General features: G+C 35.8%; 2 protein-coding genes across 5 annotated transcripts in view; both read right to left on the bottom strand.

Moving 5' to 3' along the window:
* Acn (apoptotic chromatin condensation inducer acinus) overlaps positions 1-23,500 on the bottom strand; it is a 229,813-nt gene that overhangs the window by 188,055 nt on the left and 18,258 nt on the right. For all 4 annotated transcript variants that reach the window (XR_016549792.1, XR_016549793.1, XM_090407980.1 and 1 more), the window contains exon 3: positions 7,671-8,651. Coding sequence is in view for 2 of the 4 variants with exons in the window: in XM_090407980.1 (XP_090264106.1) it covers positions 7,671-8,470 (800 nt within the window). In the remaining 2 variants the exon portion in view is untranslated. The remainder of the gene's footprint in view (positions 1-7,670; positions 8,652-23,500) is intronic.
* LOC150096965 (protein CFDP2-like) lies at positions 13,675-14,136 on the bottom strand. Its single transcript, XM_090408101.1, has one exon. The coding sequence runs from the start codon at positions 14,134-14,136 to the stop codon at positions 13,675-13,677; it is 462 nt and encodes a 153-aa protein (XP_090264227.1).

Raw genomic sequence — 23,500 nt, 5'->3', positions numbered from 1 at the left:
TAATGGGAATATAGTCAGAAACCAAATTGATTACTTACTAATTAATCAACGATTTCAAAGTTCTATAAAGAGTTCAAAAACCTTTCCTAGTGCAGATATTGCTTCTGATCATAACCTACTGGTGGCAGAGTTACAACTTAGACTGAAAGCTATGCTTAAGAAACATCAACAAAAAAGGTTTGATTTGGGAAAATTAAAAAACACAGAGATAAGAAGCAAATTGAGTCAAGATCTGAATCAAGAGCTAGCACTTATCAAGAATGATGACATCATGAGGGTTGATGAATCGTGGGACAAATTGAAATCTGTATTCATAGAGAAATGTACCAATACCTTATGTCCTAATAGAGCAGTAAAAAAGAAAGATTGGATGACTGATGAAATTCTCTCTCTCATGGATCAACGCAGATCATATAAAAATCATAATCCAACAAAATATACAGAGGTTCAGAAAATTATTAAACACAAGATCAAAAAAAGCAAAAGAAATCTGGATGAATGAAAAATGTAAAGAAATAGAAATTCTACAGGAAAAACATGACAATTTTAATCTACACAAAAAGAAGAAAGAGACCTCAGGTATATATAAGAAAAAACAATTCGGTATCCTTCGAAACAAAAGGGAGAAATTATATCCAAAAAGGATGACAAAATACAAGAATGGGTGAAACATATAGAACTCTTTACTGATAACAGACAGAACCCAGAAAATACTTATGAACATATGGAAGGTCCATGCATTCTAAAATCAGAGGTAGAATGTGCATTAAACTCAGCTAAAAATGGTAAAGCCCTAGGACCAGATAGAATACCAGCAGAAATAGTAAAGTTATTAGAAGGTGACAACATTAACATATTAGTAAAGTTATTTAATAAGATCTACGATACAGGCATAATCCCTCAAGACTGGTTACAGTCGACCTTCATCATGCTACCTAAAAAAGTAAATGCGAAAACTTGTAATGACTATAGAATGATCAGCCTAATGAGTCACATTCTCAAAATGTTTCTGAAAATAATTCAAAAAAGAATATACAGAAAATACGAAGACACCATCAGTGATACCCAATTCGGCTTTAGAAACGGCTTGGGAACAAGAGAGGCCCTTTTCTGTTCTCAGATCTTATTTCAAAAATGTATTGACCAAAACAAGGTAATATTCATTTGCTTCATCGACTTCGAGAAAGCATTTGACAAAGTCCAACATGCTAAACTGATTGTACTATTAAAAAGAATTGGATTAGATGGTAAAGACATCAGGATCACTGAAAACTTATATTGGAACCAAAAGGCATCTGTTCAAGTTGATGACATTATTACAGACTCCATTAACATCAAACGAGGAGTAAGGTAAGGATGTGTGCTGTCACCTCTTCTTTTTAACATCTACTCAGAAGCCATATTTCAAAAAGTCTTGGAAGGAAGAAAGGAAGGGATTAGTGTAAATGGTGAAATCATCAGTAACATCCGATATGCCGATGATACAGCTCTTCTGGCTGACAATATTCAGGATCTTCAAAATCTTTTGGAACTAATAAATGCAGAGAGTGAAAAAATGGGATTAAAAATAAATATCACCAAAACTAAATTCATGGTCATAAGTAAGAAACCAATTCTTAATTTAGCACTTTCTTTAAATAGGAAACAAATAGAAAGAGTGGCAAAGTTTAAATATCTCAGATGCTGGTTAAATGAAGATTGCAATCCATAAATGGAAATAAAAGTTAGGATTGAAATGGCAAGAAAAAATTTTCTCTTGATGAAATCAACACTGTGTAACCGCAGTTTAAACTTAGAACTTAGAATATGCATGGTTAAATGCTATGTATGGTCTGTACTGCTGTACGGTGCAGAAACTTGGACCTTGAAGACAACATCAATAAAAAGACTTGAAGCCTTTGAGATGTGGTTATACAGACGAATGTTAAAAATCCATGGACAGCAAAAACGTCTAATCAGGAAGTACTGGAACAAATGGGGAAATCACGTGAACTTTTAGATACCATAAAAAGAAGGAAAACTGCATATCTTGGTCACCTACTTCGTAATGAAAAATACAAGATACTTCAATTGATTATAAAAGGGAAGATAAATGGAAGAAGAGGACAAGGAAGACGAAGAAAATCGTGGCTGGCAGATATCAGACAGTGGACTGGCATGAACTCTGAGAAACTGCTCAGAATAGCTGAGAATCGCTCAAAATTTGCCAAGGTGGTCGCCGACATCCGATAGGAGATGGCACTCAAAGAAGAAGGAGGGTCAAAGCTGTATAACTGAGAGTAGACCTCCACATAGCCTTTAAAGGAATGTAAAGAACCAACCAGAGCTTCTAACCTAATGTCCAATCCTAATCTTCTCATGGTGCACACTGTTGAGTATCTACCTGGATGCTGAACGAACAAGGATGGGCTGGCAATTTGGAATTTAGCCGACCAAATTGTATTCTTATTGGCTTAAACCAAAATACAAAATGATCGTACAACATGACAAAATTCCATGCCGGTTGAGACGTTGCACAGTTAAACAAGACCCCCGTTGTTTTCTCCAGGGAACCAGGGCAAACAGCGAAAAGTCAGCTAATGGAACAAATCTGAAAACACACCCCCAACTCAACATCACCAGAGTTAAAGTTCGGTACTATCAACATAAGAAGCCTGAATGGCAAAGAAATGGAGCTAGCTGAGGAATTAGATAAGTACCAGATCGACATAATAGAGGTGACTGAAAGAAAAAAGGCAAAAACTGGTGAGATCTTTCTGAGCAATAAATACAAAATGTTATATTCTGGTAATGACAATCAAGCAAAAGAAAGAGTAGCCATAGTATTCAACACAAAATATGAGGCTAATCTCCTTCAATGGTGGGCAGTCTCAAGTAGAGTGATGTGGGAAAATAACAGAATGGGGAATTGAACAATGAGACTTATTTGTGCCTATGGTCCCACACAAGATTCTACTAAGGTAGAAGTGGAGAAATTTTTTGAGGCTTTAGAAAAAACAACTGACACAATGAAAAAGGAAAAGTTGGTCCTTGTTGGGGATTTAAATAACAGACTAGGAAATGATTGTCAGACATACAAAAAAATTTGGGGGAAAATTTGGAGAAAAGAGCAAAGCTAAAAATAATGGCAAATACCCGTTGGATATCTGCTCAGGACATGAACTGGTTATTACTAACACCATATTCCAACATAAAAATGTGCACAAATTCCTATGGAGAGAAGAGGCAAGGAATAAGAAAAGTCTCATTGACTATGTTATTGTTGATTATGATGTTTTCTCCCTGGTGCAAGACACCAGAGTGTGTACAGAGGATTCAAAATTGGAAGTTATCACTATTTAGTATTGGGATGGATAAAATTGAATTTCATATTGAAAAGAATAACATGTAAGAAAGTTTTAAAGTGAATAAAAGTTGAGTAGCTCTCGGATGTGAACTGTAGACTAAAATACATAAAGATTATTGAAGAAAAAATGAAAGAGTTTGAGAACAGGAACCAAACCTTGGAGATTCAGTGGCAAGCCTTGAAGAAAACCTGATTGATTCAGCCAGAGAAGCATGTGTGATATTGTCTGCAAGGAGAGAAAAATCAAAACTCCATGGTGAACACATGAATTTAAAGAGGCAGTGAAGGAAAAGAAGAAAGCATATAAAAAGTTTCTGGCAAATAAGTCAGCTTGTGCACTTAGAGAATACAGAGACAAATATAAGAAAGCACTGGGTAAAACTAGCTAAACAAGTCATGAGAGGACTTTGGCAAGAACATAGAAAATAAATATCAAGAAGGTGGTAAGATATTCTGGAGGTTGCCGAAGAAGCTTAGATATGGAGGAAAGAGTGCTGTAAAAGGAGTTAGAGATAATAAAGGCGACTTGAAAACGGGAGAAAAAGATATCCTTGAAGTATGGAGCAATTACTTCGAAAAATTGCTAAATGAAACAACCAGTGATAGCACAGTGGTAAAAACCACTTAACAGGCATACAGTCACGAATACATACTTGAAGTAGAAAAAGCCATCAAAGGCTTGAAATGTGGAAAGGCAGCAGGAGTAGATGATATTCGACCAGAAATGCTGAAGTATAGAGGTATAAAATTCTTACAGTGGATAGTTCAGAAGACCTGGAGAGAGAGGAACAAATTCCTGATGATTGGAGTAGAGCTCTCATAGTACCCATATATAAAAAGGGAAATGAAACTGAATGTGAGAATTACAGAGGTATTTCCCTACTGAGTGTTCCAAGCAAGATTTATGCCAGTATAATTGAGAACCGGTTGAGAATAAATGTGGAAGAAAGGCTTGGTGAAGAACAACCTGGATTCAGGCCAAATAGAGGCCTGAATCCAGGTTGTTCTTCACCAAGAGGCTGTCAGGATCAGATTTTCACTTTACGACAGATAGTTGAGAAATCATGGGAATATAACAAAGATCTGTATTTAAGTTTTGTCGATCTGGAAAAGGCATATGAGAAGGTGCCAAGAGAGAGAAGCTATTCAATATGCCAGTTATATGGTATCAATGGGTCATTATATCAAGCAATACTTAGTCTTTATTTGAGTTGTAAGTCAGCAGATAGAATTGAAAGAAGTCCTGGAATATGGTTTAATGTTAAATCTGGTATGAGACAAGGATTTACATTATCTCCTCTGTTTTTCATTATCTATATGGATTACTTTATGAAGGAAAGTAATATTAAACATGATATCAAAATTGAAGATGTTAATGTCAGCTCTTTGCTCTATGCGGATGATGTTATACTTCTAAATAAATCCGCTACAAGTCTGCAAGATTCTCTGACTAAATTGAATAGCTGTTGTAATAGATATGGTATGAAGGTCAGCAATAAAAAGACAAAGACAATGAAAATAGGCAGAATCATTGAAAATGTCAACTGCATTGTGAATGGAGAACCTGTGGAACAAGTAAAACATTTCAGCTACTTAGGCACGATTTTGAGTGAAGATGGTAAATTAAATAAGGAAATAGACAACAAAATCAACAAAGCTAGTATGGTAGGAATCAACTGAATAAATTCATATGGAATAAGGGAGAAATTAGTCGCAACACTAAATTAGCTGTATACAAGACAGTGTTCAAATCAGTTTTAACTTACTGATCTGAGAGCTGGGTCAGGTAAAACACTTGACCAAAGACTAGATAGACTTCAGATATGAAAGTCCTGAGAAAGATTATAGGCGTGAACAGATGGCATCAATGAAAATATCATATTAAAAACGAGGATATTAGGAAAGAACTTGACGTTGTCAGCATCCAGGAATGCGTTAGAAGAGCTAATCTTAGGTTGTATGATCACTTAAACAGAATGGGCAAGGAAAGATTAGCAAAACAAGTGTCTTCTGCCAGGTTGGCAGGAAAACGACCCAGAGAAAGAACAAGATGTAGGTGGATTGATACGGTACAAACTGCCTTAGACGATAGAAATATAAGATCTAATAATGTTGGAATCTTGACAAGTAACAGACTGATTTGGAAGAAAATTGTAGATAAGAAGTTAGTAATGATGTAAATTTTTTATGTAGTACTATCGTATCCTGTACACCTCTTGAGGGTACATGGAAGGAATTTGATGATGATATATATTTATTTATTTAAAATTAGTTTTACATAGTCTAGAAACCGTGACCTAGAAACCAAACTTTTTCAAGTCATTTTAGGTCTCCAATAAGCAGATTGGTGATTTCACACTGGGTGATGAAATTCAACCTCCACCTCAAGACAATGATAACCATCCATGCCCACAGCAGGATTTGAACCCACAGCCTGTTGGTTGGAGAGCAGTATACTAACCACTCAAGCCAACCAGGCTGGCATATAAAGCTTCTTGTACCATTAGGTTGTCCTACATGCTGGCTCATAAGTCACAAAGGAGTTTAAAATGTGAATAACTTTTTTGATTATTGAAAAAAATCTTGAAGTTTTGTAACAAAAAAATAATGAAACTAAATAAAAAAAGTTATTAAATGCTTAAATCCTTTCATGACTTATGAGCCACTCTGTACAAACATGGCTTTTGGAATAGCAGCTGCTCTTAAAAGTAACCTAACACTTCGATAAAAATGGTTGAAATAAATCTCCCCAAGATATGGGAAACCATAATTCTTAGCACTCCAGGTCAAAAACCAATGCTTCCTACTAGCACCTACTGATAGTAGCATCCTTCCTAGAAAACCTTTAAGATTTAAGTGTACAGTCCACCCTCAACTTACAATGGAGTTCACTTGCAACGATCCCGTTGCAAATTGAAAAGGTTGTAAGTCAGAAATCAGGATGCTAAAGATATGTTAACAATTAAACATGAATAAATGATAAAATGTGTAGGCCTGTTCTGTTATATTTTTAACTAATTTTACTCTTTGCTTATGATGCAATAACAATGTACAAATTATAACATAAAATTGCTGTATACAGTACTGTACTGTAATAAATAAGGAAAGTTGAGTAAATGGTGCTTCTCTGTACTTGCAAAAAATAAGATGGAAACACACAGAGCGAGAATAATTGTTCAAAGTTCTGCTTTATTGATTGGACAATTCATCATAAGAGATAAGGGAAGCTAGGTAATTAATCAACACCTAATTCTTAAAATTCAAGAATTGCAACAAAGCATTCTGCAGATGGTTCACCAAACTTTGTGGAATGTCTAGATTCATCTTCAAGGGAAGAGGTGACAGCAAAGGTCACCTTCTTTCAAAATACATTACATCCAACTTAGTTTGCACAGTTTGCCTTTCTATTTTGGCATAAAATCCTCTGTTGCAGGCAACTGCAGATTATATCATTCTGTCTCACTCTGCTAAATCTCTGCATTTTTGGATCCATTTCTTCAAAACCAAATTACCTTATTAGAGAAGCAAATTCTGCTGTTAATAACCAGTTCAGGTGTTTGAAAATTTTTCACAAAAAAAAATTCGGCAACTCAGCTTCATCTTCTTGTTGTTCTGCCTTTTCCCTCCCTTCTTCTGCAACTTTCTGTGCTTCAAGGCTCTATAAGGTCTTCTACAGCTTCAAACAAATGCTCTATATCTTCATTGTCAACATCGAATTGAACTTCAGTTGTTCAGCTAGCACTATCTTATCACAAATCTCGTCTTCGTCTCTGTTAAATCCTGAACCTATGAATGTATATTAACTACAGCTTCTTCCAAACACCATTCATATGATCCGCTCACTCCATGCTTATCTTCAAGATATATTCCCTTCCAAAAATCTGAGGATTTCCTCAACAAACAGTAATAGCCTTTGCAAAAGTATTTCTTAAAATAATATGTCTTGAAGATAAGCAATTAAACCTGGTCCATGAGTTTGAAAATAAAGTTGTATTCAGTAAACATTAATGGGATGGTCATAAGTGTGAGTAGTCGTAAGTTGAAGATAACCGTAATCTTCCACTTTGTTCTTTGTTTTATGTTCCTGTATGCAGTCACCCCCCCCCAACACACACACATGGTTTTCAGAGTACACATACACTGTACTCTCCAATGATGCCTGCAAATACCAGAGTCATTAAACTATTATATAATTCATTCCTATGTGCTAACTTCATTCCATTTAACAAAATATGAAGATCTTTATGAGAATATCAACAGACAGTAATAATTTTGCACTTAATGCGCTTACTTTTTTTGAAAAAAAAAAAAAAAAATTTCTTACCTGCTTTCAGTAACACCTCTTGAAATATTGCTGTCACTTTCTGCCATCGATATGCTACCAGGACTTTTCTCTTCTAAATCTTGTTTCTGTCCTCCATTGTCTTTAGCTTCACTTCTTCTGCGGCTATAGGAAAAACTACGTTGAGTGCTCGATGGAGTGTCTTCTTTGCTACTATGGCTCTCACTTCTTTTTTTCCTTCTCTTTTTTTCCCTCCTGTCTTCTTCACTTTCACTCCCTTCACTATCACTTCCACTGTGCTGTCTACTACTACTTCCACTGCTACTGCTATCAGAAGAACTATCACTACTCTGAGAATGCGAGGAACTCTCAGAAGACTTTTTATGATGCCGTTTCCTATTTCTGGTTGGACTTTTATTTACATCTTTTAAGCTTCTGTGTTTACTTTGTCTTTTATCCGATTTCTGTTCATCAGAACTTGAGCCATCCCCAGAGGTATCCGACTTTTCACTTTCAGATTTCTTTAATCCTTTACTCTGTTTACTTGAATTTTTTTTTGTAGATGTTTCCACCTGTCGAGTTCTTACAGAATAGTCCTTACTGTGCTTTTTATCTGATGTTTTACTTCTTTTTTCTTCCACACTAACTTCACTGTTCTCTGGTATAAAATTTGATTTAGATCTATTCTGCTTGTCCTTATTTTCCCTTAAATTTTCATCTGCAGTTGAAGGTAAAACTTTATTATCAGTCTTGGTAAGTTTTACTTCCTCCATAGATGGAGTTGCATCCTTTCTTTGATTTGGAACTTCTGTGGTTTCAGGCTTATCATCACTATGGGCCATTTCTAATATTTCCTTATTTTAAATTTTGGGTTAGCACATTTAGCTTTCTTTAAACGACTAGATTTAGTCTCACAAAATAATAAGCTGCTTTATCATTACTACTTTTTTTTCCCCCTTTCATCCAGACTTTATGTACTATAATATCATTATTGGTCATATGAAATGATTATCCAAAAAAAGCCTGAAATGTAATTAAAAATGAATTTAACCACATAATAATCTCATTCTCACATACTATAAAGTTTATAATTCTCAGTCAATTAATTAAAAAATCAAAGAGTGAATTCAACTTGTAATTGGAACCAATGTTCCCCTCTAAGCTGTGCATACGCTGGTCAAGAAGGAAGAACACACACACACACACACACACACACAGTAACTGCATTTGCATTCACATAATGTTTGCTTTCAGAATTTCTAATTTACAGTCAATAATTTTTGAACATATTATAAAAAGATTATATGATAAATCATATTTGTCACTTATTTTATTTAGTAATTTTGCTCCAAATATTACTCTAACCCATTCCAACTTAATACACTGATTATTAAATTACTCTAATTAGAGTAATTTAGTAACTAGTGTGTGCAACATGTCACGCAATCAGTTTGCATGAGTACAGGTGATGAATTTTTATAGCTAAGCACATTAATTGTGAATTAATTTAATACTCCTTGTAGACAGGCTTATATGTTGGTTAGACATACTTCTATTTTAGGAAATGACAACAAACTATATTATTAATTATAAAACTTTAATTAATAACTACCTATATTTCAGAAATGTTACATTCCCATCTTCTGGGATCCCAAAACAATGATATATGCATGTAGGCACTAAGAGTAAGGCAAATGAGACTGAAGAAAAGCAACTGAAGTCGGTCCTAGAATCCTAAAGGTGCCTCCAGCAGGCTAAATTGGGTTGTGCCGTTGCTGATGTTTTTAGAATGCAAGCTTACAAAATTTGGAGCAGTCTTATGCAACCCTTCCCAAGTCTCAACAAAATTTGGGTGCATGAGACTGCCCCAAATTTGGGAAGCTTGCATTCTAAAAACATCAACCCAATTTAGCCTGCTAGGTGACTAAATTGACTTCAGTTAGCTTTCTTCAGCCTCATTTACTTAGTGTTAGTGCCTGCATGCATATATCACTGTTTTGTGATCCCTGAAGATAGGAATGTAACATTCCTGAAATATAGTTATTAATTAAAGTTTTATAATTAATAATATAGTTTGTGTTGTAATTTCCTAAAAAATTAGAAGTAAAATTTAGTACTCACAATTTTACAGTTTTTACAAAGGAGACCCAACCAGTTCAAAACAGCTGTCAGATCAGTGAAACCTTATCAAAATGGACCAATAAAAGGCAAATATACAGACGTTTGGGTGGCGCCTATATCTTCTATATGGACCGTACTAAGGCAACTCGTGAATGCCGGCAAACATATTCCTGTAAGCTCTCTGGTCAACTTATCTTACGAAACTGTCATTAAATTTTTACATTTACATTCGGCTTGAAATAATGTTGGATCTAATATCCACCTGACATATAATTTTACATCGCCAAACTAAAGCCTTTTGGCACTTTATTTTAGTAAAATAAGTATGTTCTAAGAGTACACCCAAAACTGGGTTGATTATAAATACATCATAACTTCTGATACGCTTTACAAAAGTATCAGCACTCAATACAGTTTATATTAATTCTCACAAAAACAAATTAAATTAAATTACACTTGCCAAGAAATTTTTGACAAGTACAAGTAGATTAAGCAAATATTTTTGTTTAATCCTTGATCCAAGTGTTTGTGTTTGAAAAAGACAGCCTCTCTGCCTGCTTCATCTATGCACTTAAAAGCGAGTAGCCAGCTGGTGTTGTGGACATTGAGGTCTTCGAAGAAGATGACTTAGCTGTATGGAGAGTTAGATTGAAGAAAATCAACATTTAAGGAAAAGTGATTGAAGATTTCAGAGCAGTTGTTTGCATTAGGAGAGTGGTAGAGCCAGCATGTGAATTTGGTATAATGAAGTAGGGTGATTTTTAGCCAAAGGAGGTCAAAATCGGTAAATTCCAGGTTGAATACTCTCTGGCATGGTATATCAGAGCGAACATATGTGCAAATTCTACGTCTGAGGCAAAATGAGTCAAACATGCATAATTGGGAAAGCAGAGATGAAGTGTTTAAGGAAAGTTGAGATTTGAGTTTCTGTCAGGAAAAATAGGCGAGGTTTTGCAGACTGGAAGTTAGAACTGAGACCACATTTGCAAATGAATCTGGATGGTTTTGTGAACTTCGTTGTGGATTACCTGGGTCCCACATTCCCTATGCAGTGCTTGGGATCAGGTTTCCACAATGGCGATTTACACAGTTTGATTTGCTCACCAGAGATGTATTCCATCTCTGGTGAGCAAATCACCTTCTTTATAATTGGTCGTCCTGTTTTGTCTCAACTTTGATGCTTTTCTTCCAGTTCTCATCATAATTACCACCTTTTTTTGCACTGTGTGTAAGTCAGATCTTACTGGGGTCATAAGCATAACATGGGGCTGGTGCCTTTTGACTTGCTGTTCATAGCCAATATGAAAGCTTATTCCATTTAAAACTTTTCTTGTATGTATACTATAAGATCCCCTCACCAACCAAAGTTCTATAATATCTCCTCCTCCTATTTCTCAAACTTCGAAGACCATATTCCTTCTGTTTATACTCATGCAAAATTCCAAGCCAGAAATCTTGGTTACTTGCAGCAGGATCTGAAACCCAGGGGACCATATTTGTGCACAGAAATCAAGATGTGGTCTTGTAAGCCATGTAAGGTGGAAGAATCCTACAAGTTGGCATTCTCTTCAGCATTGCAGTTATATTCAATGTGATGACTTGGCAATGTAGCATTTAAACTTTTAGTAACTGCCCACCATTACTCATAAGTTTCTAGCTTCAACAATCTCTCTCTCGAATCGCCTTATGTCTGAGGACTCGTGACCTTCCTGATGATGCTTCGCCATTCCTTTCTCTCCTGTGCTTTCTTATTGCTTGTTCTAGTTTAAGTCCAGTGATTCTTGATATTTGGTCAATCCACCAGTAGGGTGGTTTTCCTCTTTTTTTTTTCCCCACACGGTTTACTCTGGATGATTATTTTTTCCAGGCAGTTGCCTTCCCTTCTACATATGTGTCCAAAATGCTGCACTATTCTCTTGTCAATTATGTTTATCAGTTGTATATGGATATTCAGTTCTTCTAGGATACTTTTTGTTCATTTTTCTGTCCAAGACACTCTTAACAATCTTCTCCAGCACCAGAGCTCAAATGCCTCAATGCTTCTTCTGTCATCATTGTCCAAGATTCAGAAACATAGAGGAAGATCGAATAAACTAAGGTTTCTACAAGCTCAATTTTGGTCTTTTTGGAGATGTACCTGTCTTTCCAGATCTCAGTTAAATCAGTCATCGCTTTCTTAGCTAGTGCTGTTCTTCTTCTTATCTCTTTTTTTTACATCCATCTTTTTTTGTTATCATCACTCCAAGGTAATTGAAACTGTCGACAATTTCAATTCCTTCTACATCTATCTCTTCTGCATTGTTAAAAAAACATTATTTTGGTTTTGTCTTGATTTATTCATAAACCATGGCTTAAGCTTTCCCATTCTAATTGATTTAGGATGGATTTTAATTCCTGTTCATTTGTTGCTATTATCACTGTGTCATCTGCGTATCATAGGTTAGTGATTGTTCGACCACCTAATTTAATGCCTCCATTCCATTTTTCTAGAGATCTTTTCTTTATAGTTTCGCTGTAAAGGTTGAATAGTAATAGTGAGAGTATGCATCCTTGTCTTGAATCTTTTTCAAATTGGAATGCAGGGGACATTGAGTTTTCAATTTTTATTGTTGCTTGCTTTTGTTGATATAAGTTCTTTATGAGGGTTACTAGATGGTTTGGTATTCCTGATTCTTGCATGATGTCCCATAAAATATCCCATCTCATACAGTCAAAGGCCTTGGAGTAATCTATAAAGCATAGATTAAGGCTTAAGTTGAATTCCCTTGCTTTTTCGATTATTTGTCTGATGTTAGATATATGATCTCTAGTTCCTCGACCTTTTCTGAATCCTGCTTGTTCTTCTGAGATCTGATGGTCTATAAAACTTTGTAATCTATCCTTAATAATGTGTAGTAAAATCTTGCTGGTATATGAGATAAGGGCAATGGTGCAGTAGTTTTCACATTTGTTGTGATTGACTTTCTTGTAGATTGGGATAATGGCAGAACTAGTCCAGTCATTTGGCCATCTTCCAGATTTTGTTGCATAAATCATGTATCCAGTTGACTGCATTTTCTCCAAGGTTTTTCAGCATTTCAGCTGGTATTGAATCAGAACCTGGGGCTTTGTTATTCCTTAATTTTTTGATTGCTTGTTCTATTTCACTTTTGAGGGTTTCTGTGTTTTACATAGCTCCTGGGTCCCTGTAAAGCTTGGCACAATATTCTTTCCATCTTCTGGCTATGTCATGAGTGCCATTTAAGATCTTGCATCTGTAATTATATTAAGTTTTGGTCTGAATTTTTTTGGTTATATCCTTAACCTTCTTGAATAAATCTGTTGTTTCATTAGAGTTGGAAATGTCTTTATTTCTTTACAGATGTTTTGGATATAGCTATTTTTATCTTTTTGACAAGATTTCTTAATAGCTTTATCAGGTAATTTGGGTTTTGCCAATCTGCTGTTTTAATTTGTTTCCTTTTTTTCAATTAGTTCTAGGGTTTCTTTTGTAATCCATGGATTGCCATTCTTCTTTTTTATTGGGATGTTTTTGGCTGCAGATTTTGCAATGGTTTGTTTTAGGTGTGTCCAATGTGATTCAATGCTTTGTTCCTAAGGTGTGCTTTTTTGTTTCTTGAGCTCTGCTTCAATGTTCATCGTAAATTTGTTGTCCATTTGTGAAAAGTCATATCTTTTGTTGCTGCTATTCTTGTTTGCTTTCAGATGGATCTTTAAATTAGAGATTAATAATTGATGGTCTGATCCATGTCTGCACCTGGAAGTGTTTAGGTGTTATTGATTAGTGGCCTCCATCTTCTGTTGATTAAAATATAGTCGATTTGATTCTTACATCGATTCCCAGGTGCTACCCATGTGTGTAGTCTCCTCTTGTGCTGTTTGTACATTGTGTTAGTGATTGCTAATTCCCTTTCAATGCAGAACTTCAATAGTTTTTCTCCTTGTTCGTTTCTAATTCCCAGTCCATATTTTCCAATGATTTTCCATTTAAGTGATCATCATGTGCATTGGATCCCACCTTAGCATTGAAGTCTCCTAGAATTATTCGAATATCCTTTCTTGGTATTGTATCCATCGTTTCATTTAGGTCTTTGTAGAATTTCTCACTTAATTCATCTTCTGCATTTGATGTGGGTGCATAAACTTGTATTAGCGTTGTTGGAATTGGGTTAGTGTTTAATCTTATTGTTATGATTCTGTCACTGAGTGGGTTGTATCCTTTTACTGCTTTACTTATGTTTTTATTAACAATGATGGCAACTCCCTTTTCACTGTTATTGTCTGGACCAGAGAAAAACACCTTGTTTCCCTTATTTGTTGTAACATGACCACGTTCTTTCCAGTGAGTTTCTGCCAACCCTAAGATTAGTATCTTATTGTCTTCCATTTTGTTCTGTATTATGTCTAGTTTCCCAGGTTGCAGGAGTCCTCCGATGTTCCATCTTGAAGGTCTTTCTGAGAGTTATTTTATGATCTGATTGGTGATTTTGTGGGCTGAGATTGTCATTAGTCTTGTTGACATCATTATTTCTCAGCCTAGTCAAATTTGGTCTTTGTTGCACATTCCTTTCCCCTCCGTGCTTAGAGGTACCACCTTGGTGTACCGGGCTGATGGCTGCCCCACTGTTATAAGTCTGCATCATCATGAAGATTATCATGGGATAATAGTAGAGTGGTTTCCCATTGCCTTCTCTACAGCAGTATCCTGGCCAGAGAGATGAAAAATTCTTCATAGGCCAAGGTTATCATGTTGGAGCTAAGTCAGTCCTCTGGCTATCTGCCTCTAGTAGCATGTATACTACAACAGGTTAATACTAGCAGCGCTGCTACCCACTACTAGTGGTTAGTTGAAAGAGGAGGAAACATCCTTAGCCCTCGAATACTCTAAGAGGAGAATGGAGGACCTCCTCCTGGGGTTAGTAAGAGAGACAAGAGATAGAAAGCTTGAAGTAAAGAACCCTCGTTAGGAGGAATGTTAGTATGAGGGTAGAAGCAATAAGTGGAAGAATAAGAGAAAAGTATGACCAAAAGCTTGAAATATATCATACTTAGCTCTGCGGGTTAGCCATGCCTGCAAGCCCCATGGGGGTTGGGGCTTGCAGCAGCTGTCAAAAGTAAGACTGGAAGGAAGGGATTTTTTTGTTGTTGTTGTGAGCAATATAAAACAACAATTTCATCAGCATTGAAATTAATGAGGCTATCAGAACCGCATTGAAAAATAGTTCTACTGGATGTTTTGGTAAATTATATAATGCAAGACATGTCAAATGAGAAAGAGGGGCAAGGTACCACAATAAGATAAAAAATGTACACTAATACCCCATCTTATGACGCTTCACTTCTGCTCATATAATGCATTAAATTATATGAGCAGAAGTCCCTAAAAACTGATGATTTTAGGGACTATGACAATTCCATGAATCAACTAATTTGCAGTTGTCATGTACTGTATATTCATGGCATTGCTGCTTGCTGTATATATATACATTGTTTTGATGTTTCACTGTGAATTATAAACTGATTATTTAATTTCTGCTATTCATGACAGATAAAATTCAAAGTAAGGGTGATGTTGCTAACCTTATGATACTAAGGTTAAAATGATTAAATTTAATACAAATAAAGAGCCAAAAGGCTTCACTTCGGCGATGCAAAATTATATAAATTAGGTGGATATTAAATCCAACATTATTTCAATGCCGAATATAGTTAGAAACTATAAAGGTTTTGGTGAAGTTTGACCAGAGAGCTACAGGAATACACTCGCCGCCATACTAAGAGTTGGCCCAGTCAAAATGATAGGAAGCACGATTGCTAGTAAGCGTCCATATATTCGCCTCCTATTGTTTGTTTGATAAGGTTTCACTAGCCTGAAAGCTGTTTCAAATGCATTGGTTTTCATCAGAGACTAGGCAGAAACCTAAGAGAGAGCAAAAACTCTCAGTACTAAGGAACTCGAAGTGTGGGAGAGATGTATTTTCCATAAGTGAACTCTCAAGAGTAGTAAATACTTTAGTGAATAGGTTACGCACTGACCGACAGTTCACTTACGGATAATACATCTCTCTTGTGCTTTGAGTTCCTTAGTACTGAAAGTTTTTGTTCTCTTAGGTTTCTACCTAGTCTCTGACGAAAACCAATGAGTTTGAAACAGCTGTCAGGCTAGTGAAACCTTATCAAACAAACAATAGGAGGCGAATATGCGGACGCTTACTAGCGATCGTGCTTCCTATCTTTTAGGCTAGGCCAACTCGTAGTATGGTGGCGAGTGTATTCCCACAGCTCTCTGGTCAAACTTTGCCGAAACTTTTATAGTTTCTGTATTTAGCTTTGAAATAATGTTGGATTTAATATCCACTTCATTTATATGATTAAATTTAATGATAGGCAATTTTTTTGTGGGTAACAATGCAACAGAATTACCTGAGTGCAAAAGAAGTAGAAACATGGTTGAACAGCCAGTAGCACTGACAGACCTAAAAGCACAACTATCATTTGAACATCACACAGATGTCTTGAAAGGACCAAAATTGCTTTTGGTCCTTTCAATATCACTTCTAGATATGTTGATAGTTTTCTTGCAGATATTTCAGACTTTTATAAAAAGAAATGGAAGACATACTTTTTTTGATGAAAGCCACTTGCAATATTATTATTACTACTTGACACCTGCATGGAGCCCAAAGACTCATCAAGGGAGTGCACCTACTCTACAACTTTGTCTCCACCACTCAGTCCACCAACTACAATGAACCGCAACTACCATTATCATCTACACCAACGTCATCAACCATCCAACACTACCACTAGTATTTTCACAGACAATCACAAACATCCATGCTAACAGTGGGATTTGAACCCACAGCCTCTTGGCTGTAGACCTGACTCTTCATTTGCAGATCCTTGGCAAACTTCTTAGAAAACCAAGGCTTAGGGTAAGGGATGAGAGTTAAAATGAAATGGGAATAGTGAGGAAGAGATTTAGAATGTTTGGAGAATTGTTAGTTATCTGGTATGCTAGCGGGCACGTGAAAAATTTGTGTAAACTCACTAGTGATATCAAATGTCTCAACATTTCTACTGCTTGATCTGTGCAGCTGAAAATAAGAAGCTAGCTGGGGTTGTGAATGTTCAAATCTCCAAAGAAGATGCCTCACTCTTACAAAAGTCAGCCTATAGAAAATAAACATTACAAGAAAGGAATTAAAGTTCAGAATGGGTGATACATTAAGAGAGCAACCAAGACAGCCTCTTGTCTTGTCAGCCACCAGTCAACCTCCTGGAAGGAGATGACAACTACGAGCTTCCACCGTGTACAGCAGGGGTCTTCAACGCATGACCCGTGGGCCACCTGTAGCCCACAGAGCTCTTTGCCATTTTACTCGTGCCTAAGTAGCTGAAATGTTTTACTTGTTCCACAGGTTCCCCATTCAAAACACAGTTGACATTTTCAACGATTCTACCTATTTTCATTGTCTTCGTCTTTTTATTGCTGACCTTCATACCATATCTATTACAACAGTTATTCAATTTAGTCAGGGAATCTTGCAAACTTGTAGCGGATTTATTTAGAAGTATAATTTCGTCTGCATAAAGCAAAGAGCTCACATTAACATTTCCAATTCTGATATCATGTTAATACCAGTTTCCTTCATAATGTGATTCATACAGATAAGGAATAACAGAGGGGATAATGTACATCCTTGTTTCATACCAGATTCAACATTAAACCATCTTCCTGTACTTCAATTCTAATTGCTGACTTGCAACTCAAATAAAGACTAAGTATTGCTTGATATAGTGCCCCATTGACACCATAACTGTAGTGTATTGAATAGCTTCTCTCTTGGAACCTTGTCATATGCCTTTTCCAGATTGACAAAACTTAAATACAGATCTTTGTTATATTCCCACGATTTCTCAACTATTTGTCGTAAAGTGAAGATCTGATCCTGACAGCCTCTATTTCACCTGAATCCAGCTTGTTCTTCACCAAGCCTTTCTTCCACAATTCTTCTCAACCAGTTCTTAAGTATACTGGCATAAATCTTGCCCGGAACACTCAGTAGGGAAATATCTCCATAATTCTCACATTCAGTTTTATTTCCTTTTTTATATATGGGAACTATTAGAGCTCTACTCCAATCATCAGGAATTTGCCTCTCTGTCCATGCCTTCTGAAATATGCAGTGCAGTCACTGTAAGACTTTTATACCACTGTACTTCAGCATTTCTGGTCGAATATCATCTACTCCTACTTTTCACATTTCAAGCCTTTGATGGTTTTTTCTACTTCAAGTATGGATATGTATTCCTGACTGTATGCCTGTTGAATGGTTTTTACCACTGTGCTATCACTGCTTGTTTCATTTAGCAATTTTTCAAAGTAATTACTCCATACTTCAAGGATATCTTTTTCTCCTGTTTTCATGTCACTTTTATCATCTCTAACTCCTTTTACAGCACTCTTTCCTCTATTTCTAAGCTTCTTCAACAACCTCCAGAATATCTTACCACCACCTTGATATTTATTTTCTTTGTTCTTGCCAAAGCCCTCCCATGACCTTTGTTTAGCTAGTTTTACATAGTGTTTAGCTTTCTTACATTTGTCTCTGTATTCTCTAAGAGCAAAAGCTGACTTATTTGCCAGGAACTTTTGATATGCTTTCTACTTTTCCTTCACTGCCTCTTTAACTTCCTGTGTCCACCATGGAGTTCTGATTTTTCTATCCTTGCAGACAATCTCACCACATGCCTCTCTGGTTGAATCAATCAGGGTTTTCTTCAGAGTTTGCCACTGGATCTCCAAGGTTTGATTCCTGTTCTCAAAATCTTTCATTTTTTTTTCAATAATCTTTCTGTATTTTAGTCTACAGTTCACATCTGAGAGCTGCTCAACTTTTATTCGCTTTAAAACTTTCTTACATGTTATTCTTTTCAATATGAAATTCAATTTTATCCTGCTCAAGACTAAATAGTGATCACTTCAATTTCAAATTCTCTGTACACTCTGGTGTCCTGCACCAGTGAGAAAACATCACTATCAACAATAACATAGTCAATGAGACTTTTCTTATTCCTAGCCTCTTCTCTCCATGTGAATTTGTGCACATTTGTATGTTGGAACATGGTGTTAGTAATAACCAGTCCATGTGCTGAGCAGAAAACAAACAGGTATTTGCCATTATTATTATTAGCTTTGCTCTTTTCTCCAAATTTTCCCAAAATATTTTGTATGTCTGACAATCATTTCCTAGTCTGCTATTTAGATCCCCAACAAGGACTAACTTTTCCTATTTCATATGTGTCAGTTGCTTTTTCTAAAGCATAAAAAAATTCCTCTACTTCTACCTTAGTAGAACCTTCTGTGGGACCATAGGCACAAATAAGTCTCATTGTCCAGTTCCCCATTCTCATATTTGCTCACAACACTCTACTTGAGACTGCCTGCCATTCAAGAAGATTAGTCTCGTATTTTGTGTTGAATACTATGGCTACTCCTTTTCCTTGATTGTCATTTCCTGAATGTAACATTTTGTATTTATTGCTCAGAAAGATCTCACCAGTTTTTGCCTTTTTTGTTTCAGTCACCCCTATTATGTCGATCTGGTACTTATCTAATTCTTCAGTTAGCTCCATTTCTTTGCCATTCAGGCTTCTTATGTTGATAGTACCGATCTTTAACTCTGGTGATGTTGAGTTGGGGTGTGCTTTCAGATTTGTTCCAATAGCTGACTTTTCGCTGTTCACTTTGGCGAAAACAACAGGGGCCTTGTTTAACCGGGCAACGCCCCAGCCAGCATGAAATTTTGTCATGTTGTACCATCATTTTGTATATTGGTTTAAGCCAATAAGAATACAATTTGGTCGGCTAAATCCCAAATTGCCAGCCCATCATCGTTCGTTCAGTATCCAAGTAGATACCCAACGGGGTACACCATGAGAAGGTGAAGATTGGACATTAGGTCAGAAGCGCTGGTCAGTTCTCCGCATTGCTTTAAAGGCTATGTGGAGGTTTCCTGTCAGTTATACAGGTTTGACTCTTAAGCATCCCGGGTTTGCTCATCTTCTCAAATTTGGGAATTGTTTGTTTTACTGCCTTTTTTATGCCCTCTTTAAATTTCTGCAATCTATCCTCAATCTCATCTTTAGGGTAAGGATACCTGGTGGAATCAGGAACATTAACAGCAGTAGACTGTGCCAGTTCCTTTAAAAATTTATCTTGTATTTCTTGATTTTTCAGGGAGCCAGAATCATATTTTCTATGTTTATAGGTTTCGTTGTTTTCTTTAATTTTATTGCTGCTTTAATGACCACAGGGTTGTGGTCTAATCCAATATCAGCCCCTGGGTATGTTTTGGCTTGTAAGATGTTATTCCAGAATCTTTTTTTAATCATTATATAGTCAACTGGTTCCTACAGCTGTCTCCAGGACTTTTCCATGTGTAAAGTTTTCTAGAAGTGTGGCTAAATAAAGTATTCGCTATTAGCAGATTGTTTTCTTCACAGAACTGTATTAATCTTTCTCCTCTTCGATTTCTATGTCCCAGGCACTGGTTTCCCATGCAGGAAGAGATCTTTTTTTTGAGCCTACTTTAGCATTTAGATCTCCCATAATGATAGTTATGTCATCTGATTTAGTGTTGTTAAGTGCATTTTGAATGCCTTCATAGAAACATTGTACATCTTCATCTGGGTAACCAGAAGTAGGTGCATATATTTGGACAATAAAAATATTAAAAGGTTGAGCTGCAATTTTTAATGCAATTATCCTGTCACTTATGGGCCAAAATCCAAGTAAGGATTGTGCAATCTTATTTTTTTAGTACAAATGCTACTCCATTCCTATGACTGTCTTCACGAGTATATAATTGAATGGCTCTTTCTGTTTATTTTCCCACTATTAGTTCATTTGACTTCACTGATACCAGCAATGTCAATTTTCATTGCTTCAAGTTCTTGTATAAGGTTATCTAACTTCCCAGCTTCATATAAGGTCTTTAGATTCCAAGTTGCAAGCTCCAGAACGTTCATCACCGATCACGCGATATCGCGTGGTGGGAGTTCTCACCTGTTGGCCGATCGCGCGTTATCGCGTGGATGATTTTGTTTGGTTATTTGTTGATTTAGCGTGCTTGAAGTTTGGTTTTTATTTATTTTGAGTATTGTTTTTGTGTTTTTTTTTTGGAAAGTTCCCTATAAATGTTGATTTTTGATAATTATTTTTTTCTATTTGTACGTTATTTTTAAAAATTCTATGTGATTATAAAAGACTGATAATTAAAGTTATAATTATTATATTTAAATGTTTTTTATTTGTAAAATATATAACTTATTTGACCGAATTACATATCACGCGATATCACGTAATAGATATTTAGAATACATAAATCCTATGTACATAATATAATAATAAAAGCATATAAATAATATATTCAACTTATTTTGAGCACAACAAAAACTAAATAAAAAAATAAAAAAAATTTGGTCACCACACGAAATTCCAATTTTCAGCTTGGCAATGAACGTGTTAAGAGAAGATTCTTGGGTTTAAGGTTTTCAGATTCGAACCTGCAGCCTCTTGGCTGTAGAGTGGATACACTAACCACTCAGCCAACAAGGCCATCATATACCTGGCTCTTCTCTTGCAGATCCTTGGCATACTTCTTAGAAAACCAAGGCTTAGGATAAGGGATGAGAGTTAAAATGAAATGGGAATAGTGAGGAAGAGATTTAGAATGGTTGGAGAATTGTCAGAGTTATCTGGTATGCTAGCAGGCACGTGAAAACGCTAGTGATATCAAATGTCTCAACATTTCTACTGCTTGATCTGTGCAGCTGAAATTAAGAAGCTAGCTGGGGTTGTGAATGTTCAAATCTCCAAGGAAGATACCTCCCTTTTACAAAAGTCAGCCTATAGAAAATCAACATTACAAGAAAGGAATTAAAGTTCAGAATGGATGATACATCAAGAGAGCAACCAAGATAGCAAGTGAATCTAATACAGGGAGAGAGAGAGATTTCTAGTCAAAGAAAATCAAAAAGAGCAGCCCAAGTTGGAAACTGATATTCATACATCAGCAGCACTCACATTGTTGAGCTAGCTAAAATCAACACTGCCATCAGTGCATCACAAAAACTTTTGGAAATTCTTAATCCAGAACTTCCCATTTTGTATGCCATCTCTGAAAATGCTGATACTAAAGAATCTAAAAAAGTAAAACCCTGCCATGTAAAAAAAATTTAAGACTTTTCAATATCGTAAGACTTCCTGATCTCAACTATGGAAAGAATGTGCAATTGTGAATTTAGTCAAAGCCACTCTCAAAAGATGCTATCAATGCATTCCATCAAGGGCATAATTTCACCATCGCTCCAGAAAAAATACAAGTTTTGAAAGAAATGATTAGTATAGAATGGGGTATTTATGATCTCTCACCCAAGGTAGCTAAAGACATTTGTCTAGATTTGGCCAGTATTCTGATAAAATCCAAACCGTCCAAGAGTAACATTAAGCTTAAAGAAATATCAGCACTCAAAAAGTTATACAGGAACAAAAAAAAAAAATTATAACCAAAGCAGACAAAGGAAATTCAATTGTTATTATGGACCAAATGGATTATAAAAGAAAAAATAATCATCTCAAGGAGTTTTCTGCTTATCAAATTTGAGATCCTACACAATCTTAAAAGAAGAAAAAGTGTACAAATTATTTAAAAAGTTACATCTTGGCCCAAAGAAATTATCAAAACCCTATCATATTAAACTACCAAGGATATATGGGTCCCCAAAATTCATTCAAAAATCTGATATACCCTTCTTCCATTAGTTGACAACACAGACAGCCCCAGCCTCATCTACAAATTGGCCTAACACTTATCCAACTCACTTTCCTCCCTCACAGGTAACTCTGTTTTATTAAAAATTCTCTGCACTTTAAACATAAATAAATTATTCAAATTCACCATTTATTTTGTTATTTCATATGGAAAGGAAAAATATACAAACAGCTGGATGGGATTGCTATGCTCCCCCCCCCCCCCACACACACCACCTGTCAACTTCTATATGGAACATTTTGAAAACAAGCACTCAACACAGTTACACTTAAAACAATGGTCAGACTGTGCTATGTTGATAATGTGCTTTTGCAATTTGGCCTCCTGGTCCTGACACATTGGACACATTTTTAGTGCATCTTAACAGCCAACATCTTAAAATAAATTTCACAATAGAAAAAGAAAATAACTGTCTTCTCTTTCTAGATACACTGGTGAAATGACTTCCAAATGGCTCATTATCCTTTCCCATTCACAGATAATCTCTATGTACAGGAAGATGATTACATAAACAATCACATCATCACCCATTCCAACAGTATTGCATTCTGAAAACACTTCCCAAGTCAGGGCTATTTGTTCTAATGACACAGCCATTTGAAACCTGTTCAAGTGAGCTTTATAACACCTTTTCAGCCAATGGTTACAGCACATATAAAACAGATAAAATACTGCATGCACTCCAGATCCCTGTACTGTTATTTTGTACGAATGATGATGTACTGTTATTTTCAATACGAAATATCTGTACTTTCATTTCATTAAAGTTAATTACTGTGGTTATCATGTAATTTATTGTTTATAGTCATGCCTCAGGTACCTTTAAAAATTAGACTTATGCACAAATGTTACTAAAGGCAAGAAAAGCCAAAGTTTAACTGGGAAAATCGAGGTGCTTGGAGGTGAAATTTG

The sequence above is a fragment of the Typopeltis vanoorti genome, chromosome 18 (assembly GCF_054136105.1).
Source record: "Typopeltis vanoorti isolate ZY-2024b chromosome 18, IOZ_Tvanoo_1.0, whole genome shotgun sequence".
NCBI classification, from domain to species: Eukaryota; Metazoa; Arthropoda; class Arachnida; order Uropygi; family Thelyphonidae; genus Typopeltis; species Typopeltis vanoorti.
The sequence above is the reverse complement of the archived record's forward strand: the minus strand, read 5'-3'. Positions and strand labels throughout refer to the sequence as shown.